This window comes from Falco punctatus, assembly GCF_963210335.1.
Source record: "Falco punctatus genome assembly, chromosome: 2".
Lineage (NCBI taxonomy): Eukaryota > Metazoa > Chordata > Aves > Falconiformes > Falconidae > Falco > Falco punctatus.
In genome coordinates, this window is record NC_137581.1 from 71,271,798 (window position 1) to 71,296,847 (window position 25,050).

The window sequence follows — 25,050 nt, forward strand, 5'->3', positions numbered from 1 at the left end:
AGCATGTTAAGCCTATTGACAATAAGCTTGTTTTTACCTTTCACAGAATATGCATAATGCCTCCCACATCTCCTGGGATTTGTAGATGCAGGTGGAAAACTACTGCGGGGAGCAATTCAGGAGAAAATGTCCAAGAGCACAGAGGCAGACTGTCAGAACTGGGGAAGGGAACAGACTCCAACACTACTGAGTCCCAGCATTCACTCCTATACCTGAGTCTGCTATAGTCCAAACCTCTTCTATAGGCCTGGTAGGAAACATGTCTTCAGGTTTTTTAAGGTTAAATCTTGCATGTGGCTCTTCTTTCTGGGTCAGTGAATAACATGCATATTCTGTTCTGACAAAACAACTTCTTTTCCCATCTTATTTATAAGCATACCCTCCTTTCCCTGCCTCCCCTCCACCCCACAAAGAGCAAAACAGGAGAGAACTAAAGGCTTGGAAAGAGAGTTTTTCTTCACAAAACAATATATCTCTATCAGCTCTTTAGCAATGTCTCTTTCCCTTCTACATGAAGCAGAACACTTGTATTGCTCAAAATAGCCTAATGTTTACAAAACTATTACAGAGGTACAGAAGACAGCAGGGGCAATGGACAGACTCTCAGAAGTACGTGTCCTTTTCAAACATCTCCCTATTTTATGGAAGATACCATTCTGCAGAGACGTTCAGTGCTATTGAAAATGGAAAAGCATTTAAAGTGCCTATATATCTGACAGAGGAATTCTTCCTGTAGCATCATCGAAGTCTTTGCCAGAAAGACTTTAGCACTGACTATTTATAAATTTCAACTTCTTAGTTACGGATAACCATAAACAGCCTTTGAGTACTATTCAGAAAATGAAAGGTCTACCAAGTAATTTTTTAAAAGGATACCATAAAGGGTTAACTTCTTTTGGCAGTAGATCTGAGTGGATTCAGATATGCCCACAGCTTTTGGAAGCCTGTATTTTCTTGGGCGAGAGTGGTGGCAAAGGACACGGCCAGAAAGGCTCCGTCTGCTGGCAATACGACTTTGACATTAGAGGGCTCCCTTGGCACCATGCTGGCACAGGGCTGGAGGTGGCCTGGGTCTGGACTTCTGCCTTGCTGCTGGGTTTGCTAGCTTCAATCACACTTGATGGGAAAAGCAAAGTCTCTCCAGTGAGAAATGAAGCATGACAATTGTTAGAAAAACAGCAGGTGCACTAACAAAATTACAGGACTTCTGACAAAACTGGGTCTATAATACAGCACAGGATTTGGTGTTGATGAGCAGCTCAGTGATACATGTACGACAACAAGAAGATCTGCCCCTGAGAAAGCACATCCCTGGCTTGTATAAAGCAACAGAACAGCAGTAATTGGGCTTAAAACTTAGTAACATTTAGTTACTAAAATTCTTAACAAAGTTTGATATTTACAACAAAGTCAGACAAGCAGGTGACAGGTCTGTTAGTAAGACCACCTTTACACACATCCACATCCACCCTTCTGGGGAGACAAGGTTTTTATCTCACCTTATTTCAGCTGTCCAGATGCGAGGGACCTCATCTGCTTTACTTGCCTAGCTGTCTCCACTGCAGATGGCAAGGTGGCCAAGGGTACTTCTGATGGGTGATTCTTCCCAGCAGAAGATGGATAAGAACAACAGCTCTCTGGAGATGCCTGTCTTTCTGCCCAGGCTAGTGAGGAGGCAAAGAGTTTGTGGGACTGAATGCCTAATATCCAAACAGCTGAAGCCAAGCAAGACAAATCTCATCTTGCTCTAGACGGTTTCAGAGAAAACCAAGCAACTTCAGCAGTTTAAAGGTAGTTTGGCTGGTAGATACAGAAGGTACTTAATGCCTTAATCTCAACCTTTCTGGGAATCCCAGTTTTCCCTCTGATCAGATTGTCATGTGTAAGTCCTTTCTTTTGCTCACAGAGACATAGAATCACATAATCACATAATGGTTTAGGTAGTCCAACCCCTCAGCCATGGGTAGGGACACCTTTCATTAGACCAGGTTACTCAAAGCCCCATCCAACCTGACCTTGATTACTTCCAGGGATGGGGCATCCACAGCTTCTCTGGGCAACTTGTTGCAGTGCCTAATCACCCTCATCATAAAAAAATTTCTTCTCAATGTGCAATCTAAATCTCTGAGTTTAAAACCATTGCATAGTCCAGTTCTAGGGAAGGTAAGCGAACACAGAATTGGGCTTAATGTTTCACTTGTTTATCAGCACTTCCTCTGTGCAAGTTTTCCAAAAAAACACACCCCATTTTCAGTCTGATGGCATTAAGTGATCCTTGTGTCCAGGTATTTGCAGAACTCCTCATTACCTACAGTAAAAACCTGTGAGACTGTTACACAAGAAAAGTTTCTCACCTGAAATATTTTCAGAATATCTGCTAGAGATAGTTTCATTATTACCCTTCCTTGCTATGAAGTCTTTTTTTATTTGATCTTTCGAACAAATATTTCACAGGATTATTTCTAGCTAAGGAACATGATGGAGGACTTTTAATATTATCTCTTTCTGCACATAATTTGTCACTGTACATATGTTCTAATTCTGCATTGTTCCTTTCCTTTAAGTTCTTCCATCTCTACCAGCTGGCAACTGTTCCTGTGCAGTAACATTTTTTCAGTAAAGAGGTATTTCTGAAAGTGGCTATTTCTACACATGGCACCTCCAAATGTTTTGCTTTGTCTTAACTAAATGCCCATCTTTTTTCTTGACAATGCCCCCTTAAAATATTTTTTATTTCACAGTTTCCCTGAGAATCATGGGAGAAGTAGAGTGATTATAATCCATTTACCACAGTAGTTTTGGGACTAATCAGATCCTTTTAGATGGTAGATACAGATTTCTTTATGACCAGGCCTGTAGTTTTTCCATAACCTATTTGTTACTCCATTTTAAGGGATCTTGAAATCAAATCACTAATAATGCAGAAATCCAAGGGGAAAAAGAAAAAATAATCAAGCTTTTCTACATAAGATAGCTGCTTTGAAAACCCTGAAATGAGACAATCAAGACACTGAACTCCCATTCAGTTTTAAGGGGAATCAAATCACAACAAAGACCTCTTTTAAAAGTCCCAGGTCAAACCACAAAAATCCTGTGAGATAGATCATGCTGTTCCCCTTTTGCAGACTATGACTTTGACGCACAGAAAGGGTTATGCAACTTGCCCAAGATCCCATCGAAGACTCTAGTGGAGATCTGCTGACTTCCCATGTTTAAGATTCAACACCATCCTCTTTCCTAAAATGCTTGAAGGCCTTTTAGTAATTCAAAAAGACACTAGTCCAAACAAGAAAAGAAAAAAAGAGGGCAGAAGGGCACATGACTCTGGTGTAGACGGGATATTTAACAGTGCTCTGGATAAACAGGAAGGATATGGTAAGCACATCTTCATCCACTGATGCCCTTAAAGACCTGAGTTGGGGAGGATACAGCTTGCCTTGGGACTGCTGACTTTCTCTCACAGGTGATGTTTCCATCTTGCTGCGGGGAGAGTTCATGTGCTTGTGAAGCAAAATTAGTCTGTCATGATACAGAAAACTGTCCATCAAAAAAAGAAATCAAGGGCGGGATGTAAATCAAAACCATCACACAGAGCCCTAGTCTACTTCCAGGGCTCATTTCAAGGCCCAGTTATAAGCACTAACAGTTCATTTTTCTGACATTAGAGGTCAGAACCACATCTGTCTTTTGCCTTATTTTTTAATTTATCTTAGCATTGGTCTTATCTTAAGCGGCCTTCTAATAATCAAATTTTTCCTATTTTTTCCCCAACTGCCTCTCCCATAGCTGACCTCTACAGTATTAACTAAAAAGCCGTCAGTTTGTCGATCTTGCAGCCACAATGTTTTGTCCACAGCAGCTGGTAAGAAGCACTGTTTTTCTGAAAACATGCAAGCAGAAAATAAAATCAAGAGTGCTGATGCAAAAAATAACTTGTTTTGGCAAGCTCAAGTATCTTGTGTATGTGTATCTGCAAGGTATTGGTAGCAAAGTTAATTTCTACTTCATCCTAAATATTGCAGAAGAATAACCAAAACAAAACACAAAACCCCCAGATACCAGTGCTTGCCAAGTGGGAAAAAAAGCCAAAACACACTGGTGGAAGAAAAATATTTACTTCCCAGCATCTAAAATTGTTATGGGCATTAGAGAGCATTCAGTAAAATTCCTTTTAAAAAAAACACTGAGTGTTATTTTAATAACTTGAAACAGGATACAGAGCCAGTGCTACTTATGCATGAAGTCTGGCTCTATTCTTCCCTCTCCTAGCAGGATGAATTAAGGACTGCTTGTACCACCCTTGCAGCCTGATCTCCTTGTCAGCCATCAGCCCTCTCTGTGCCAGGAGAGTTCAAAGCACAACTTCAGAAGTAACGTGCCTCTCCTGGAAACGTAAAACAGGACCAAAAGTTCGAGCTGGCCAAAGCATAATCCCAGGTCATGGTGAAAAGACTGAATTTCCACTTTCTTGGCTATTTGCATTGCCTGCTTTCAGTACCATGAAAACACTGTGGTTATTTTGGCCATCAGTTTCTCAACTCTTCAGAGGCCTGGGGAAAAAGACCCACCTCTGCTTTTGTAATGGCCACCCATTCAGTGGCTGTTTGTTGTCTACTATTCAGAGGTTTGTTGATAAATAGCACAGTTATGCAAAATAAGACAGCTGTCCCAGCATACAAACTGCTAACTTGCTAGTTATGAAGTCACACTTTCTCTTGGCAAGACAGCAAAACTGTCACCCTGGCCATTTTCTCCTTGTACCCACTCTGTCGTAAAGCAAACCGACTGAGGTGTACAAAACGCTGTTGGCTGCCTTTACAGAGGAACAGCTGTGCCTCCATTCGTACACATTTTAAGATTTATTAAGCTCCCAATCATCTTTTTAATATTTTCCCAGTCCAAGGACTGAACATTTGATGGTACTATCTATAGCTGCAAACACTTTAACCTCAATTTTTCCTCTTGATTAGAACATTTATGTAAACAAGTTCACAGAGTCCTCTGAGGTGCAAAATAATCTTGAAACTCAAGTTAGAGACATCTGAACCAACTGCTGTACAGCCAGCTTCCCTCTCAAAGCAGTATGACCGTACCAGTGCATTACGTGCCTTACACAGACTAGTTCACAAGCCTTGCTGAGCAGCTCGGAGACACTAATCCCAGTAATGCCGCAAAGGGCTCTGCCCACACTGCCACACTGCCAATACAGACCTCCCTGCCTCATGGCATAAATGTGCCTTTGAGTTCCCTACAGAAATCACCAGGGATTGCCCTTACAACAGGGATAGATGCAGAGAGATGTCAAGTATGAAAGCCGGCAAAGTTGGTCATGCAAGGTGATCCTGTAGATCACATGGTGGATGTCAGATTGACCAAATTATTTTAGAAAGCGAGGGGAAAACTCATGGCACAAAGAGAGTTCTGCTGACTTCAAGCAGGGTGAACATGATTCTGGAGCACGAACTACCTACACAGCTGTGGCACGACAGGTTGCTTTTTTGAAGCTTTGGAAAACTAAGAATGTTATGCTTCCTTCCTAAGTATTCAAAAGCAGCTTTTTCACTTCATTTACGTTCTCAGTAAAAATGCGTTCAGATGCAGAAATATGGTAGGATAACAACTTGCAGTAGCACTTGTTTACATCTGTTTCACTTGCTTATCTTAAGCCTGTATCCAGCTTGTTTAATTTGCTTTCCAACCCCAAATTGTGAGTCTTCTAGTAACCTGATCTATGCTGATGTGGTAAATCACACCTATTACATTAATGTCTCTAAAAAAAATTATTTCCTCATCTAAAGTTACTCAAGAAATACTGCTGTCATTAACTGCTAGTAATGAGAATCATGGTTTACCGTCCATTTGGTCAGAGTTAAAATGAAACAACTCCCCAAAACTAAGTGGTCATGTAATCTGCATCTGTATTTACTGAACATTCTTACTGGCTTTTTTCAGTCTAAGGACAATAATTAGGACAGGGTACAGGGTCCCACACACAAGCACCAGATGTGCCCCATCCACAGACAGAAAATGGTTAGCCATGTGAACTTGGCCATGTTCGAGCTGACAAGCCTTGCTAAGAGACAGCACAGCAGTAATGGCCCATATTGCTTCCAAAGCAGCAAGCACCTCTGCATGGTGCTATGAAGCTGTTCAGATTTACCAGCTGGGACAGCCCCACTTCAAGCTGAACGTATACCATATAAACACACTTTTTATGGCTGAGTTTTAAGGACTGGCATTCATGCAACCAACTGCATAGACAGAAAAAAAATTGCTTCTTATTTGAGTTACACTTGGGCAAAAGGATGAACAGAGTAAGCTTTCTAAATACACAGTGCATAGTTTCTCACTCTATACTGCATATCACCTTAGAGCTCCCACTAAATATGTACAGGTGTGTAGCACAGAAATAAAATTTACAGGGAACACTGACCGGTGTTATGATATTTTTATATTCCGTATGACCTCTGTGGAATGAACTGCTGTGGAATCTAACTGGAACTAATGAGTTACAAAAGCAGGTCAGAACAGAGTTAGACATGGATGAGGAGACATCCCATGGAAGTGCTGGACATCCGGATATATATTCAGAAAGTGGAAAAGTAAGAACTCTGCTCCTAAATGATCAGCAATCAGGTCTGCGTCTAGTTTAAATACTGCTTGACTAGCTGGGGCAATGCACCATTGGTCTTAATCACTTCTGTAGATGTGGTTGTGTTTCTAAAGTTTCTTCCAGTGGTAAAGAGTAAAGAACACGTATCCTATTTTCTTGCTTAAAACTTTTTGGTAGGGTGCAGCACTAGGCATGCTTTCTGTAAATGTGGATAGTGGTTAAAAAAAACCAAACCAAACCAAACAACCAAAAACCTTTCTGCAACTTGACAGATAGGACAGCTGAAGGGAATGTTATTATGACAAAGAGGCTGGATTCACTGCATAAACCAGCTATTTCTAGTGATAAAGCATAAAGGTTAAACAACAGAGGATGAGATTGCCAGATGTAAAATAATAAACTGGAAAGTTTCCAACTTAGAAGCAGCAGCAGAAGAACATGAATTAATATGCAAGGACCAATCAGCATTATAAAAATCCTCCAAGCCAAACCAAATGCCATTGAAAATAAACTCAGGAACTCTCCTCCTCCTCTTCTGCTCCCTGCATTCCAAGAAGGATTGAATTTAGAATAACCATGGGGAATTTTAGAGAAATCTTACACTAAAATGCTGAACAAAGTCTTTAAAAGGTAGAGACACTGTATGTGCTTCAAAGACACTATTTCTGTCTTTATCACACTAGATTCTTCTTCAGTACTTCTGTTTGAAAAAAGAATAAATCTTTTGGGCTTAATTTTTCTCATGAGTTTTATCTTTAGTGCGATTGGTAATGATCAGTGTCATCCTTTAAGTTTTGAAACTGGGGTAGTAACTGATAATTTCTACCTGGCTTATTAACTGGAAAAAAACTGAAACACAAAAAGAAACCCAACAAAAAAAACAATCGACCCAAAATAAAAAAAACATATCAACAACCAAACACTTGGGAAATACAAAAATTCACTGGTTGTTGATTTTTCATCCTTTCAGTGCTAGCTTTGCTAGCTCTACGACCAGCAATATACCGTCAGGCTGGAGATCCTATGCTTCAGTATTCTTTGGCAGATGGATCTTACTGGTCTTCTACACATTCTTCTGGCATGAGCTGGCAGATGCTCCACTCCAGGAAGAAAAGCTATTTCACTGCTAATAAGTCAAGTTTATTATATAACATGGTAGAACTTAAAAAAGCATTCCACTGGGGTATTCCTGAAATTGAAGAGATATCATGGATTGTTTGGTCCATGACAAGGGCTATTACAGACTTCAAACTGGACTCCTGGGAAATGGGTGTGGCAGATTAAACATCAGCACTACTGGACTGATGGTTGGCTCAGCTGTGGTACAGCTTTTCTGTTGAACTTGCATTTTGGAAAGCTCCCACAGGATCATGGTGCTTAGGGCCATGGTTTGGTGGTGGTCTTGGCAGTGCTAGGTTAATGGTTGGACTTGATGGTCTTGAAGGTCTTTTCCAACCTAAATGAATTTATGATCCTGACAGAAACAGGAGCTCCCACACACACCTACGATCCCATGATAAAAAGCAGACAGACACAGGGAACTGTACTGAAAATAAATAAGGGACATAATGTAAGATAAAACCGATAGGAGACTATACATTTAAGCCTGAACAATCAGGAAGAGCAGAGTGTAAATGTTGCAAACAAGCAGATGAACAGGACTTCGGAATTTCAAGACAGCAAACAGTGGCACCACATCTTAGGGTGCTGCCCCTCTTCTACAGCTACATAGTGTCTGCATGTGCCTGTGCTCCCTATGGGTGGGCACTAAAATTCCAGCATCGAAACTGGCAACGAAGGGTAAACCAGCAATACTTAAAAAAGCAAAATAATTTGATCATTTATCCCTCTGATTCAATCCCTGATCGCCTAGTAATGTCGCTTGCAGGTTTTAACACCGGATCCAACTGGACGTGAAATGTAAGCCCAATGTGGTATTTGTGAGGCACCTGGCAGTGAAGCCCCACTTTCACTCTTGTAACAGCCATGATTATGTGAAACACACAACTGCCCTCTGCATTTTAAGAGACACAGCTTGGAAAGTGGTTTTAGCTGACCTAACATTTAGGTACATCCAGACAAACAGAAGAATTAGGAACATCCTACCTTACGTTTCAACAGTCCTCCCCAAAAGCTGCCATCTGAGATTAAAGAGCAAACAACAACCACAAATACCAAGATTCCTCACATTATGTAAGCAGCCTGAAAAACTTCAAGGAAATGCAAATGCAATCAGTTATTCAAAGAGGAAAATTATTTATTGATAACAACTCATCTCTTACATTGTTCCTCAGCACTGAGATAAATGATATATATACTTTTCACAAGTATGAACAATATGTTCATGGCTAATGCTGAAGGCAGAATGTGGCAAGAGTTGAAACAGTGGATACTGGGTTATGACCTTCACCTGACAGGTGAACATACTTGCATCTGTTATTCTCAAAGTGTAGTTCTTAAATCATTAAATGTATTGAGAAGGACAGGCTCCCTTTCTACAGTCCAAAAATCATACGGAGCTTTAAGAGGAATTAATATCTATTCCCACTGAGCTTACTAATGGGATTCATCTTATCTGAAAACAGCTGTATAAGCTAGTTCAGCTTCACCTATGTCATCACTGGAGAGAGGTAAAGACCTCCTGATTCAAACTGACCTAAGTAAGTGTCTCAAACTGGAAGGATTTCCCCCTCCTCCTCAAACTGTTCAGTGCTCTCCACTGATAGTGGCACAAGTGTAGATGACTAGTCAGACTGTTGCTAAAAGCAACATGAAATAAATCTCACCTCTTGTCCCAGAAAGAACCTGAACAGACTCCTTCAGGAAATATTCTCCTCAGGTCACAGACAACCTAATCAGCACTTTGGAGGGTTTCCTGCCAGCCAGCTACAATCAGCAGCTCACTACTGTTTACAGGGAAGACAACTAATGGCATATGCAGAAGAGTTAAGACACAAATCAACTCAGGAGACAGGCACGGCCACCCAAACATCTCTGTTAAAATATGAACATAAGATAGCAAAGAAGGAAGATCAGAATGCTTTCAAGTGTGCAGATAAAATCAATATATGTATTCTAGTAAACTGTGTAAGATCAAGTTTTCACAGCTTTGCAGGTGTACAGCAGAGGGAAGTATAGCAAGGGGATGCTGACAATGAGAACATGGGAACTGTAAAAAGTGAGAAAAAGAAAATATGGAACCCTCAAACGTTAAGTGTGGGCCCACATAAAAACAATGTACTACAACTGCAATATCAGACTTAGGTGGATTGGATTTGATTTCTTATTATCTACTTTTGCAAAAAACAGATTATGTTGTTCTAATGTGCTTAATGAACTTCCTGCATTTTTAAGGGTTTGGCTGCTAAATCTGCCTGCTAAAATTTATCCACTGGCATCTCTTCTAAGATGTCTTGCTCCATGTCTGGATTTTGAGAGAATCTGAACACTGCTCTCAGTTGTATTTAGGTGACTGCTATTCAGCACTTTATGTGTTGTCTTAGTATTTTGCGAGATTCCACAACAATGCCCAATGACTTGTTAGTGAACAAACAGTATCAGCTAAACAGCCAAAACAGCCATATTCAGGTTGTTACCAGAAGGTAGGAAGGTGAACAGTCAAGGGGCAAGCATATAGGTATGTGGCTGTTCAACCTAGAAAAAGTCTAGCGAGCGTAAGATAACGTGCAAAACAGCTATGGTTACAAATGCTGTCACTTCAGAATGGACTTTCTCTTCCTCTCCAAAAGGTCAAAACTACAGAAATACCAAATATTCTGCAACAGCGTTCACACCCACAGTGTCAATATAGTAGCAGCACAGATATATAAGAACTGCAGTGCAGTTGTCGGTCAAGCATTTAAACTCTTCCTTGAAGTAGGTCAGTATCTCCAGGCAACCAGAACATAAAAACAAAACAAGTGACCTCCATGCCTATTGTAACAAATCTCCAGCAGAGTCTGGGTTTATGAAATGACTGAGCATGATGCAAATGTTGGCCGCTGCACTGAAGAGACTGGCCTATTTGTCACTCTAGAGAAACTGTGATCAGACAAGAACAAAATTGTAATAAAACAGCAGAGGAGATGGACAGATGTTTCCCATCCCTGAAATGCATGCCTTGCCCCTGAAAACACATGCCTTGCCAGTTCAAGACTGTCCTTTGACCAACGTGTCCTTAAGGATGTATGCTGACCATGGCAGACATCTTCACCTGCAACAATTTCAAAACAGAATAAAACATTGCTGCCATTGGAGCAATGAACTAGATGGTAGTTTCCCGGCTGGTAAGGGTTAGGTATCTTCAGAAGTCCACAGCACAGAACACCCTATTAGCTGGGTGGCTAGCAGCTTTCTATGGACAGGCTGTGTAACGATATCCTAGAAATGGCGAAAGAGAGAAAGTTGTTCCTTGCAGCTCACATCCTGCAGGCACTATAAACTCTCGGTTTGGGCCCCCCTCATTCCCACTTCCTGGACACACAGCAAAGATTAAACCAACTCATTCAGAAACATGCAGGTCACCTTCCTCAAACTAAATCTGAGGCTTGCTTTATCAAATCTTTCAGAATCAAAGATATATTTGTGTATGCACCTTTCCTCAGTTGAGCTCAGTACTTAGAGCTACTGAAGCTCCTAACACCGCATGTCACTGTCATGCCCTTTGCACCTCCTCTCCCCTGCACACCACCACAATCCCTACCCAGGAAAAGCTATAAGCTAGCACCTTTCACACATCTGCGTTGTGGCTGCATTTTGGGTCAACTTTTGTGCTTGACATACATCAGAGGAAGATGCTGCCCATACACCTACGCAAATTTATCACTAAGAGGTCAGTGTCCTGGCTTTTAGCATCAAGTTGGCTCCTCACTTTATGATTATGCCATTCATTGAAATGCACTCTCCCTGGCCCCACGTATAGAGACTCCCACTGTCTGGCTTCCAGTTCCTGGTGAGACAAGATGAAGCAGAGTGTATTGCTGCAGGGTAGCAGCAGGCTTTGGATTGTGTTTCTGCTGTGGATCTCTTCTGGGTACAAAAATGACTGGCCACTAACATACTTGCGTTAGTGCCAGCTCCCAAGTGAAAAACACTGAGGCTGAAGGTCGGCTGTGGAAACTGGTTCGCCTCCCCAACTATGTGAAGTGAAACAAATTGTTCTGCTTTTCATGAACTTAATTGCTCTCAATATATGTGGTTGCTAAAACCAAGCCTGCACAGCGTAAATCCTGCAAATTAGGCATAACCCTGAAGCCATGTGTTTGGCTTGCCAGCTGCATTGTCTTTACTGTGTACATACACAAAACCCCCACACGTACCCAAAAGGTCTAGTATTGCAGGGAGAGAGGAGAGGCACCTCTTACACTGTTCTTGGGCAGAGTGACTGCCCTGCAAATGCAGAACATGCTGGATTACATGGCAAAGGGAGATCAGGCACTCGGACTTCTCCTGCTGCTGTTGTCAAGGTAGGCTGCCTATCCACACACGAGTTGTGTAAGCCTGGATGAGGCGTCTGAATTAAATCCTGCCCAGCGACAGGGACACTCCTTCCTTCTCTATTTTCACCTTCCTTATCAGCTAACATTAATCAGGAGGAGGAGGGAAAATCGCAAGAAGCTGCTTAAGTTTTTTTCATTCCTGGGAGTCCTCCAACACTCCCATAGTAAAATTAAGAACTCCCAGGCAGAGCTTGAGAGCGCTACTCTAATAAGTACTTCTGGAGGACTGGTCTGCTAGCAGAAGGAATGCCCTGGCTGAGTTATGCCATGCTAACTAACAAGCAGTTCCACAAAACACTGATCTATAGCATGATTGTCACGGTTTTCATTTCTCGTTTTCAGTTCTGACTAGATGACATGTGGAAGGTGGAATCTGGAATCACAGTACCAGGCAGAGCTGAACAATACATACAATTACTTCCTCTTGTATAGTTTCTTTGGAAATGTACTCTGACAGAACCAAGTGGATCGGTTATTCTTTTGGCCACCTCTAGTTATAATTATGGTCTCAAGGTAATACTGACACATGACAGCAAGTAGATCTGCGTATAAGGTGGCCACCTATATTTCTGGGCTGTGGTCTGCTTAGCACAAGTTATGGTGTCTCTCCAGAGTGCAGCATGTACCTGCAAAAATTAGTTTGGGGACATCACTAAGTCTTTCAGTGGAGACTAACAGCATCTTCTTTGGCAGTTAGCCAGAAGCATATTAAACAGCCTACAACTGCTCTCATGACAGCCTATACCAATGAAAGAGCTCAGTAATGAGGCATTTTTCTTTTCCAGTAGTGAAACTCAGGCACTTGGAAAATCTGCCCTACACTAAATAGCAAATAAACAGCATACTTGTAGATGGCCAGACAGATGGGTTCTCCTGTGCATTGCAGCTGGCTACGTCTCAGCTTAGCACAGACGTCCCTTACTACTAGGATAAACTACTACAGAATGAAATTGCTCCCTATCAGTCTAATAGAAGAGCCTCTACTACATCTCCCAATGAGTTTACTTACTGCCAGCCCAACCCAAACTGAAGCGAAGGACAAAGACACAGTAAGACAAACAGAGCTGCACCTCTCGGAAACTCAAGGAGGGAACACTGATGTCACCAACAGATTCAGACTGCTACTTTCTGCTTTCAGCTTTCTGTGCACCAAGCTCACTCACAGAGGAAATTGAGTAATCCCAGGTAGTTTCCTTTTGAATCACATTTAGTGACATTTGTGTTCTGGAAGGAATGAGACAAACTTCTTCTGTTGAGAAATGTCTTACCCTGCCAGCACGTTTTGGGACAAGAAGCTACTCTGGTCTATTCGGGTAGTAGTGGGAGATAATCACAACCCATCTCCACAGAGACTGGTGTTGCCAGCAAAATAAGGCACCTAAGAAGTGAAGTGGTTGCAGGGCAAGTCATCATGTGACTATTTTAGAGGCCATGAGTGGGATCTGCTCTGCCCTTGTGAGGGTTTGGTAACACTGCTGTATCTTTTGTCTCCATGGCTGGAATTGCTTTCAGTGGCGGGTTGACAGAGGGTGACAGAGGGGAAGAAGGGAGTGTATTTTGGAAATGTTATGAAACATGTTGCCCACATCAAACTCTCTTCTCTCCTCCTCTTGAGTTTTGCAGAAAGAAACTAACATTTAATGTAAAACAGCCTGCTTTGAGAGCTGCCAGAGTGCCCCATTAAACATTTTCCACACCTGAGGGGAGACAAATATCCAGTCGTAAATTCCAATTTGTCTTGAATTTTCTAAGTCACAGGTTGACAGAGGAAGCAGTTATCACTCCCTGATCAGCATGCAGAGACCATTACACTCTTTAGCAATACTGTTCAATGGCCACAACAAGAGTTAGAGAGTAGATTTAAAAAGCAAAGCCCTTTGCTTTTTAACGTAAGGCTCCTAGAAAAATGGTAGCAGAGATTATTTCAACAACACAGCACTGAATCAGTAACAAAATGTAATTCCCTGCTGGATGAGTGCCATTATTTGTTGTGATTGTAGTTATCACTATTCATCTTCTATTTACATACCATGTAAATGTATACCACACTTTGTAAAAGCACACTGAAAACAAAGCCCCAAGTAGGGCTTTTAACACTTCTGCTCCAGTGACAAATTTAGTTGTATCAAATACTTAGGAGCGGCAGCAGTGTGTGCATCCTGGAATTACCTGGAGCAAACATTTACATGTATGATGCACAACTCCAGCCACAGCTGGTGAGCACTGGAGGACAGTAATTGCAGAGAAAAAAATCACCCTTCCATCCTCCAAGTCCAAGATAATAATGCAGAATAGCCAAATAAGTTTTCACCATTAAGACTGCAAATTTTTAACCTCCACTCTTCAACCTCCATCCCTGTGTGATGGAAATGAGGAAGAAAAATAAAGAGACACTAAGATGATCACAGGTTTGCAAATATTATGTACACAGAACAATTTTCTGCAGGTGTGGCTCTAATGCCTTTGGAACTTAAAACAACTAAGAAAGAGTTTTGGCTGTGATCCAGCCTTCCTAATTTAAGCACCTGCACGGAACCTAAATTCTAGGTGTCCTGTGAAACTGTCCCCCTAAAGTAAGTGCCCAATTTCCTCTGTATTGCTAAATGGGAGAGCTGCCCTTAAAGGCCTCCAGAGAGAGGCCCCATTAATTTCTCTTGGCTAAGAAACATTCCCTCTTTGCCTGTAATGGCCCTGACTGCTCTTACAGGCAGACCTGCAAACTCCATCACAGAGCAACACAAGCCTGCAATTCTCTAGCGTGTTTCATTCTTCAGCATACACTGCCAATTCAAACTCAACAGCTTCTTCTCATTTTATTCAAAGAATCAGGTCTTTTCACTTGACACCATCTGACTCTAGAAAAAAGTATCTTTTGAGGGACTCTCCCAAACATCCAGAACTTCTAAACAAAAGCTGTCTTCCTTCTGTGAAAACAAGCTGCATCTTTCTTCAAGCTTTTTACTTTAGGTTGCATCATCCTTTACTGTTCTGTTGTCCACTAAGTGTTGCCAACTATGAGCCACTGAGTCATTGATTCAGCAGTGGCTGTATGAGAACAGGTCATCTGAGTCCACTGGGCAGGCAGGAGGAAGGCAGCCTGGTCTGCACACCAGCGCACCAGTGTCAACCAGTCAGCCTAGCAAGAGCACAGTATTTTCCCCCAGACTGGATTACTGACATGATCGCCTGAGTAGGCTGTTCCCGAGGAACTCGAAGTGGATACTGCTCGCATGCTGTTGAACCTCCTCCTGATAAGCTGGCCTGAGTAGCAGTAGGCTCTGCCTACCCCTGCATTCTCTCTGTCCTGTAGATCTTGCATCATTAATTGCTACTTGAATCAAACAGGGGACGGGTACTTCAGCAGCCAGGAAAGAAGCACATGGAGGATATATGACAGAATATACAGGATCTGATTTGAGTATTTACTGGGTCACTAAACAGTGTATAACATAAGATTGAGGTCTTTTCTCTGCTACTGCGAAGCAAAAGTCCCCGTCTTAAGCTGCTGATTTATAATTCGCTGTCATTTGCTGTAGTCTGCGTTTGAACGCTGTAGTCCATGTTTGAGGTGGCTTTCTTGCAGCTTGTGTGAGGCCATCATGGCTCAGAGGACCACCCTGGCACCCAGATACATCCTGTCTCACAGAAGGCCTCTTTCAGAGCTACAAAGTACTGACCAGGAAGAGAGGAGTTGCTGCTCTCTGACAATCCTAGGGGAGCACATCACTGAAGCTATGTTCATTAACCTGCCCCACCTACACAAGCATCTCTATCGAGGACAGCATTTGCATCAAAGTCTGCCTCCATAGCACCACAAGGAAGTGGCAGAGTGGGGAGGAGAGAGAGTGTCTGGGTTGGTCAAAAGGAGGTAAAACTGATCAGCACAACTGATCAAAAAGGTCATCACCATAAAACGGCGGATGTGGGGAGAAAAGCTGTTATTTACTACTTCCTTATGTGACATTTATACTTCAACATTTTTCCAGAACAAGAGACTAAGGAAACAAGGTAAAAGTCATGTCCAGTCGCTTCTGTTTCTCCTGGCATGACACCCTTCTGAGAAAACAGCTTTTCTGAACTCAACGCCCAGCACCTTTCATAACCTTGATACAAATCTCTCAATCTTGGTTCCCTGTCACTCAAGTTAGCGAGAATCTTAGTTTTTATCTCCAAAACAGCAAGTTTCTAGTCCCATCTCACTCACTGGGGGTGGAGGATGTTCAAAAGATGACTTGGTGAAGTTTAAAAAAGGATAAAAAAGAAGAAAAAGTGGGCAGATTAAAAACATTTAAGCAAATTATTTTCACCGCCTGTTTTGTTTTTATTGTTTTAATTGTGGGAGGGAAGCTTTTCCTAGGGACTGCTGGAAAGTGGAAATAGGTGACCTGCTACTGGGGACCAGGCTTCTGCAGTGAGCTGTAAGGACACATTGTCCAGTTCTGCTCACAACCAGAAAGCTGTCCCTGAACAGGTGATGGAGCTCCTAAGATTCCGTGTTTGCTGCCCCACAGGGCCTAGGCTGACACATGCCTGTGATGCAAATGTAAAGTCAAACTACTCCCAAATTTATCTGTCTAAGTATCACCCAATAGCAATCTAACCTCTGCTCTGGAACAGCACAAGCATTATAAAGGGCAATGCACTTAGCTGGGAGTCCCTTTAAAAGAGCACAAGTGGTATTAACACCAAGGTACACCTTTTCTCATAGTCATGTCGACTTTTTTGGCAGCAGAGAGGGGTATGGAAAATTGCAGGGAGTAGAAACATTCCAGAATATCCCAGTACTGGTATCTGTTAATATTTTGAACAGCTTCTGCAACAGGTATTTCTTCTTTCTTTTCAATCTAGGAAATAAGAGAGCTTATTTCTAAATGGATTTTAGTTGGTAAAGGCTAGATTAACCATCCTTATTATCACTATTTTATTTTACTCCAAGAATAGCCTCTTACTAGCCCTCCTACCACCCACCTCCCTAAACACCCCCAAAGCATTCAGAGTTAACGACAACTATAGGCAAACAAGGTACTAGGCACAGCCTTAGGTTAGAAATGCCTACGTGTGTGATTCGGCTAGGTTATTTTCAATTTAGTTTACAGAAATAAAGCCATTTTACTTGTGTTCCCATGCATGTGTATCTACTGGTGGGGGAATATCCCTGGGTGAGATTTCTTGTCCAATATGATTTTGTGAAAAAACAAGCCGAGTCACTGATGTTGAAAATGCAGCCTTTTCAGAGTTCTTTTTATCATTTTATGTTATTTTTTTCCACATGCTTTTCTTGCAGTAGGAGAGTTACTCTCTGCCTCAATGCTTACGTCAGCCCAGAGGACCCCTCCCAGCCAGCCCGTGGAATCACAGTGTAAGCTTCTTGGCACGTGTTTCATTTCTGTTAAAACTTAGAAGCACCAGAAACAGAACTAAAACCTGCTCTCTCTGAAAACATATTTTTCTCTCAGTCCCCAGAAAACCTTAGCCTTAACTACTATGAGATTACTATCTAGCAATGAGAGAAAAGCAAAACAAAATTACTGTAAAGCTGGATTCTGAGCACATAAATGCTGGTGCAAAAGTAATTTCAGTCTGATTTATGGATACCAAGTGTTCCAAATGCACAGCCCAGATCATTACAAAAAAAAAATATTCTGAAAGAGACAAACGACCTAACACTCTATCCATTGGAGCACTGAGAAACAGCAAAGTCACAGGGAATGATGACAATTGAGACAATAAATAAAAAGCAGTCACTTAAAAGTAAGCGTTCAATGGAAAGACTGCCTCATTCTTTGGAAAAGCAAACAGCTTAGGCTCGCTAATCCACATGTCATGAAACCCCACAGACCTAACTCAAATGCAGATGCCTCTGACCTCCATGCTTCCTTCACTCAGTGAAGATTTCGTAGATTACTTGACTGAGGCCTCACATTACTATAAACCAAGTTAATGCCTGAAACTACACACCAGTGTAACTGACCGCTCAACACTGGCAAGTGCTTGCATAAAATCTTGCAAATCAAACACTGCTTGTTACGCATACATTCACTTTGCCACGCACTGTCCTTCCTTTAAAGCATAGAACACTAACAAGCCCAGAGCACATGTGTAGACCTATAAAAAATGCTGCTTACTCATAAATCAGTGATTTACTGGGGGAGCCCAGCAACCGCAGGGGACTCACTTCCACCTCAAGGTACAGGACCGTAGGAGCTCCCGCAGTTCTGAGTAAAGAGATGGAAGGTACCAGCTCCAGGAGCAACTGGAAGTTTCTTCATGCTTGGAGCGGAAAGGAAAGCCCTCTGCAATGGACCTGCTCGCTGCCCTGCTTTCACACTTCTGCTTGCCCACGTCCTCATGCCTGGTGCCAGCTGCCGCCGCCACAGTGCCCCCCATCCCCGTCCCCCGTCCCCCACCTGCACCGCCTCACCTGCTGTACACCAGGCACTCCATGTGGTTGATCTCCTTGTCGGAGCGGTAGCGGCTGTAATCCTCCCACAGGTCCTTGATGGCAGTGACCGCCAAGATGAAGAGGACGGGGGCCAAGGCCAGCTCTGGCTGGAAGGCGTTGACAGCCGGCACGAAGTTGAGGAGCGCAATGAACACAAAGTAGACGTTGGCCAGGCGGTGGAACTGCTCGAAGAGGTTCTTGGGCAGGAAGGAGAGCGCCGTGTACTTGGTGGTCTTGAGGCGGTTGCAGGCCAGGGCCATCCTCTTGGACTTCTCCACCTCGGCCTCAGGTAACAAGTTGGAGCGTACCACCCGTGTCTTGCTCTCCTTCTTCTTCCTCCGCCTCCTCTTCCTCTGCCTCTCCTTCCCCTCCGGCAGCACCTGGGGTGCCCCCTCTGCTGCCGCCGTGCCCTGGGACATCGCTGCCGCCCCCCCAGCCGCCCCGGCCCGGGCAGCGCGGGCAGCTCCCACGCCGGGCACGGCCCTATGTTATCATCCTCCGCCGCCCGCCACGGCGCTCCTTTCCTCTTCCCCTCGGGGGGGGAGGAGGGCCCTCACACCCGCTCCTAACCGCTCTGCCGGGACCTCTCTCGCTTTCTCCTCCTCCTCGGCCGGGGAGGGGACGTGGGCAGGCGGCGGCCCGAGCCCTCCTCCCGCGGGCCTCGCCCCGTCCCGCTGGCGGGCTGGGCCCCGGGCCGGCCCCGGGCGCGGGGGATGCGGCGGCCGCCGTCCCGTACGCCATGGCGCGGCCGCCGGCGGGGCGCGGGGGCGGTGGGGCGGCCCGCGGGGAGCGGAACGGGAGCGGGGAGCGGCGGTGCCGCACACAGCCCGCCCGGCCCGGGGCGCCGAGCCGCCAGGGACACTTCGGCGGCTGCTTCTGACTTTCAGCCAGGCGCGGGGAGGAGGACCAGGAGGGTCTGGGCGTAGGATGAAAAAATTCCCGCGGGAGCGCTCCCGGCGCCGCACCGGCCCGCGCCCACGCTCCAGCGGGAGTTTGTACCCGCTGGCTCGGGCCACAGCACCGCGCGCCGCGGGCGCCGCCGTCCCTGTGCGCAGCGCGGGCGGCACAGCGCGACGGCCGGTCCCCGCTCCCCGCTCCTCGCTCCCCGCTCCCGCTCCCCGCACACGCTCCCCGCTCTCCGCTCCCGCCCGGTACGGGCGCGGTGCCCGGGGCCGCCCCGGGCCGGCCGCCGGAGCGGAGGTTTCTGCGGAAAGCGGTGTGTGCCGCCCGCCCCGGGCCGCAGCCTTTGCGTGGATGCCCGTGCGGATCCCTCGGGGCAGGGGTCTCCAGCCAGGGGTGGCCGTGCCTGCGCCGCGCGCGCGGAGGCTCGCGCTCCCTGCCCGCGCGGGGGTTGGGGGTGGGGAGCGCGATAGACGGCCTTGAAATACGGAAGAGAGAATAAACCAGGTTGAAAGACTTGGTCTAAAGTCACAAGCACATGAATGTATGCAGATGTTTCAAGATCAAGTAATACCAGAATAACGGAGGTTATTGCTACCGGGCGGGACGCGAGTCTTTGCAGCATCACTTGAGGTTGGGGTTTAAGAGCAGTTCTTTTAAATATGAGATTCCTCAGGCAGCACAAAAGGTTGCTACAGGTCGCTCCAGGCTGCGTGTTTTGTGGTGTGATCCTTGGTCCTGATCCTGTGATATCCCAAGGTGGGACCTTGCTGCATTCAGTAGCGAGCCCTCAATACTTCTCAGTGAGTTTCTTGTTATCATGGAAAACGGGCACAAAGTGTGGACATCTGATCTCAAAAGGAGGTCAGGACAGGACAGGGGCATCTCCTGGGGAGAGGACCTGGGTCCCACATTTCAGATGCTGCCATGACAAAATGCCTGAAAACTGCGTGAAAGCCGTTACCTGAGTCTCACAGCCTGTAGTTATAACACAGTGCTGCGCCTTCATCCTTTCTTTCCCCATTTGCAATATGTTTGTAGTTGCTCAGAAACGTGTAGATAATTATGACCCCCTTTCAGGCCCTGAGGCACTAGGTGAGTGCTAGTTCAGTGCACAGCCTGATATTAGTACTGTGTGAAGCCACAAACCCTTTACCAATCCTGCTGTCAGCTATGCTGATGCTACTGCAAGCTTAGCAGGGATTTCCTGGGTTTCCCAGCTCATTATACGGAAGCAACAAGGTTTTACTTTGTGCAAGGGGAAAAGGGAGAATTGGCCTGGGTTTCTTTGGTAAATCTGCTCCTTACTTGATAAGGGAAAAAATACAATAAATGTTATCCCTTACAGACAAAGGAGACAAATTAAAAAAAAAAAACAACCCAAACACTACCTCCCAATTTTAATTTTCTGTGTTTGTTTTTTGCCTTGATTAAACCAGTTCCTGACTTGCTTACACTTGGGGTTAACTTGGGGTATGCGGGAATGAACAAAAATCCCTTTCCTGTGCTTTAGAAATGCCAGAATGGGACAAGGAGGATACAGTATGACTCTGCAATGTTCCCAGAAACCAAGCTTACCCACCTGAAGGCTCCTTGCAGGCAGCTGCAGATACGCCAAAAAGCAGGTTGCTGGACTCCACGACTTGCCTCTGCGACCCACTGTTTTGTGGGGCTCTGGTTCACTCCTGGCCCTCAGGAGCTCGAGCAGCGTTGAGGATTCATCTTTTCTCTGGAGAGCCCTCTAGCTTGTTTACACAATGGTTGGTGGTTGAGAGGAGAAGCAACGGTAATCTTTGCTCTTTTCTGATGTCAAAGCACATCACCCCTCAGAGCAAACTGTTCACATCTGTATCAGTGCCACATGACTCACAAGTATGGCATGCCTGAGCCCAAGGAAGGTGCAGACACCAGTGCTGCGGGGTGGTAGGAACCTGTGCTGGGAGGGGACAGAGCCGGTCGCTGAGTCACTGAGAAACAGGTGAGTCCACCGCACCCTGATGCCATGCAAGAAATGGTGTGTAGATTAGGTTTTGCACTGTATGTTCAGCAAACAGTAACTGAAAGGGAATGAAGGATTGGAGATGTAATAGCATTAGATTTAAAATCACAATGCTCAAGGCAAGGTAAGAAAAGACACATGCTCACATAACCCTTAAGCTACTTGTTTAAGGAAAACACCTGTGTACTGGCAAGTATGCAGAGCCTAACCTGGGATGAACTGTGCTTACGCTTTGTGACACTGACTGAACCTGTGACACCAGATATCCCAAAATTGTCAGTTACAACCACATAGCTATGCGAAACGGTCTATAAGTCAGTGGGCTATATTTTAAAACCTGTTTTATTTGCATTCTGTTTTGGAGTGCTCAGGGTTCTCATTAACAAGCTTTGTTCCACAAAGGAGTAACAGGAGAGAAACTTAGTTTAAAGATATTAAACAGAGCGAAAGTTCTTCTGTAATCCCCAGCTCGAATAGCTGAGTTTTACAAATAGATACAGCAGCAGAAAGATAACAGTTGGGTAAGAACCTCTGTGTTTGCTAAATCCTTAATTTCAAAACAGTTTAAAGCCCTTGTATTTGAGCACACTAGAGCCAAGGGCCACCCTTGCAAAGCTGCAGTATAAATAAAACAGTAGAAAGAATGTAACACCCCACTGGTCGAGAGCTGAAAAAATATTGTTCTCCTATCATTGGTTTGGACTTTCTCTGTTGCTAGTAAACTGCTTTTTTATTAATATAGGCAAGCTAAACTATCACAAGGCAGTATCACAAGAAAATTTTCCCATTGACTATAACAACCTCTCAGTCACATGAAGAATCCTGTCCTGGATGTTTATATTAAAACCAGAGGACACGTAATGTGTGATACATAAAAACAAGAATTAGCCTTATTATAAAAAGCCTATAAAATCTGGTGATTGCCAGGCTTTTCTAGCCAAAGATTTTGGCAATGTAGACACTCCCAAGAATTTAATCTTTCCCTTTCTAAGTAAAACTGTGCACATGAGATTTGAGAAAGCATAACCATTTCTATCTGAATTCATAGTTGATCTCTCTCTGCCTACACAGTCCAAGTATGGGAGGTTGCAAATAAGAGGCAGGCAGCAAATTCAGCTTTCAACTGGTACAAAATACACATGCACAAGTCTGGCTCTACCTTTCAGATTGCAAAATGACAGGTATGTTGCTTTTGTTGTTAACTGCAATACACCAGCATCTCTTTTTTATGGGGTCTTCTGGAGGAAAGGGGGTGGAGGGAGTCTGGCTTTAAATCAGTCCAGATGATGCGTGGTCCCTACAAGGTATCACCCTCTATGAACATGAGCTAACTGGAAAAGCCTGAGGACCCAAGAGCCAAGGGCTAATTTTACTGGATAACCTGAACTAAAATGTGGGCTCTTTACTGTCTTTCAGGGTCACTGGAGCAAAGCACTAAAACTGGGGTATGCCTGAGGATTACTCTGTTCTGACTGAGCCATCCCTGCCATCCATTGATGTCCCCTTCCCTTGCAGAGCCCTTCCTTTGATGTCACATGGATGCTTCTGATTGTCCTCCACCTCACGGGCCAAACCATTCTGTGTTTTGCTGGCTATCTGTTCTCTGATTTCTCCTGTTGTTAACCTGAATTCAGCCTCTGATGACCACTATCTCTTGCATGTCAAGCTTTCCCTAGAACCTTTCCCAATGTCTGACTTTTTTCTTCAACAGCACAAATTTTCTTCAGATCAAGGACTAAAGTTGAAAAAGACAGAGGCTCTAAGCATTGGTTATGCTGATAATATGACTAATGAGCTCATCTTTGATAGCCTAGACCATTAAAAGCTGAGCCTTTAGGTATGACCTAGCTCTTAAGGCTAGAAGGAACCATAGAATTGTCCAGCCCAAGACATTGTATTAACCTGGCCTTTTAGATCCCACATGGCCTACAGCTTGAAATCATTATCGAGTTGTTATTATGTGAGCAGGCGGGTTCCTTAGAGATTAGATAGCCATTTCTTTTATCTTCTCAGAGTCATCAACTCTGATCATATTTGAAGTATTTCTATGGTTTTGGGGGTTGTGGGTATGTGAGAATCGCAATGTCGACCAAAAAATGTGTTTGGCCTGGTAGTTGTGTGGAACAGTTTGAGAATGTACCTACCTGAACCCTAAGGATGAAAACCCCATAGGCAAGGAGGAAGGATCCCAAATATATTACTGATGTAATAAGTCATTATCTGACTTGTCATGGCCTTTGAATGCTTGGAGTTATCATTATTCCATTTCAACAATTAACTTCTTCCTATCATCAGAAGGTGAAACAAATCTAATTTTAACACATTGTCCAATTTACTAGGACACTTTTGTAATATTTATATGATCCTAAAATAAAGATTTCTCATGTTGGATATGGTCAGAAACATCTATCAATTTATCCCGATCCTCATAAAGGGTCACCTCTCTGTTCCAAAGGACTTATTTTAATATTAATATGCTTAACATTATGGAACCACCCAGAGGCCTCAGTCAGAATCTGGGACTTTAAGAACTATAAAAATAGCTGTAAAGACATGGTACCACACATCAGACAAAATCTGTTCTGCCCTTTGCAGATGAGACATATCCCATCTGGCTCTCCGTAAAGAGGACAGGTGTACATGTTTCAAACTAACAGAAAGAAGGCAAGAGGTTTTCAGTGTGAACAGCATGTTAAAAGTGCCAGAATGGGATAAGGAGAGACAACACAGCCAAAATGGCATAATTCTTCATTTCCTTCCATGCTACAGGAGATACATAGGTACACACAGACAAGCGCATGCATGCACAGAGGCATATATGACCTTAAAGGCCTTTTCAAACCTAAATGACTCTATGATTCTGTGGTTCTATACATATGTACCACAAGCAGCTTCCAAATCCTGTTTGTTTCTCAACAGCCAGAGTGTGGAGATTTGGGTCCCAAGGTGAGCAGGAGCCATGTGTGAAAGACAAAGAGGGATATTCAGTGTTGCAGCATTAAGGGAAGCGGATCTTGTGCAGGGTCTGAGCAGCCCAGCTAGACTTTTTCAGTGCATTGGTAAGACATTATTGAGAAATGGTTTCTGCCCTTTGGAAGTGAGAGCAACATTACCAGAACCTAACAAGTCTCTCACATTCTGCATGCCTTTCACTGAAATGTTTTTTCCATCTACTGTGCCCTTAGGGCACCTGCATCTTGCATCCTGCCAGCTACATGTTGCAGGATCTCCTGCTCTACCACACCATCAGCCTGAGCCAGCTGTTCAGCCCCATCTGCCCCTGGCAAATGAGTCAACTGGCCCCTGTGACGCTGCAGGGACTGGCGACAAAGGATATGGAAATCTGTACTACGTTGTAATAAACTAGATAAGAAACTAATCAAGGTGTAGCAGAGGCTGGAAAGTAAAGAAATAAAGCAATCAGGTAGCTGTAGTTAGCTTATAGGGATAATTCTTGTGGAAAATACTAGTCTGCAGATACTTAATGACAGTAATATTTGAGCTGTAAGAACTAACCATATAGAGCCATTGATCAGCATTTAGAGATTTCAAATCTGGAACTTTCCTCTAATGATCTCACATGACTGAGTTATTAACG

At 44.0% G+C, this 25,050-nt stretch overlaps 1 protein-coding gene across 1 annotated transcript in view; it reads right to left on the reverse strand.

The window, feature by feature from the left end:
- The window catches only part of ATP10A (ATPase phospholipid transporting 10A (putative)), a 118,497-nt gene extending 99,377 nt beyond the window's left edge, over window positions 1–19,120 (reverse strand). Inside the window, exon 1 of the mRNA XM_080377363.1 lies at window positions 18,533–19,120. Within this exon, the coding sequence (XP_080233489.1) occupies window positions 18,533–18,972 (440 nt within the window). The 5' untranslated portion in view covers window positions 18,973–19,120. The remainder of the gene's footprint in view (window positions 1–18,532) is intronic.
- Between the last annotated feature and the right edge of the window lie 5,930 nt (window positions 19,121–25,050).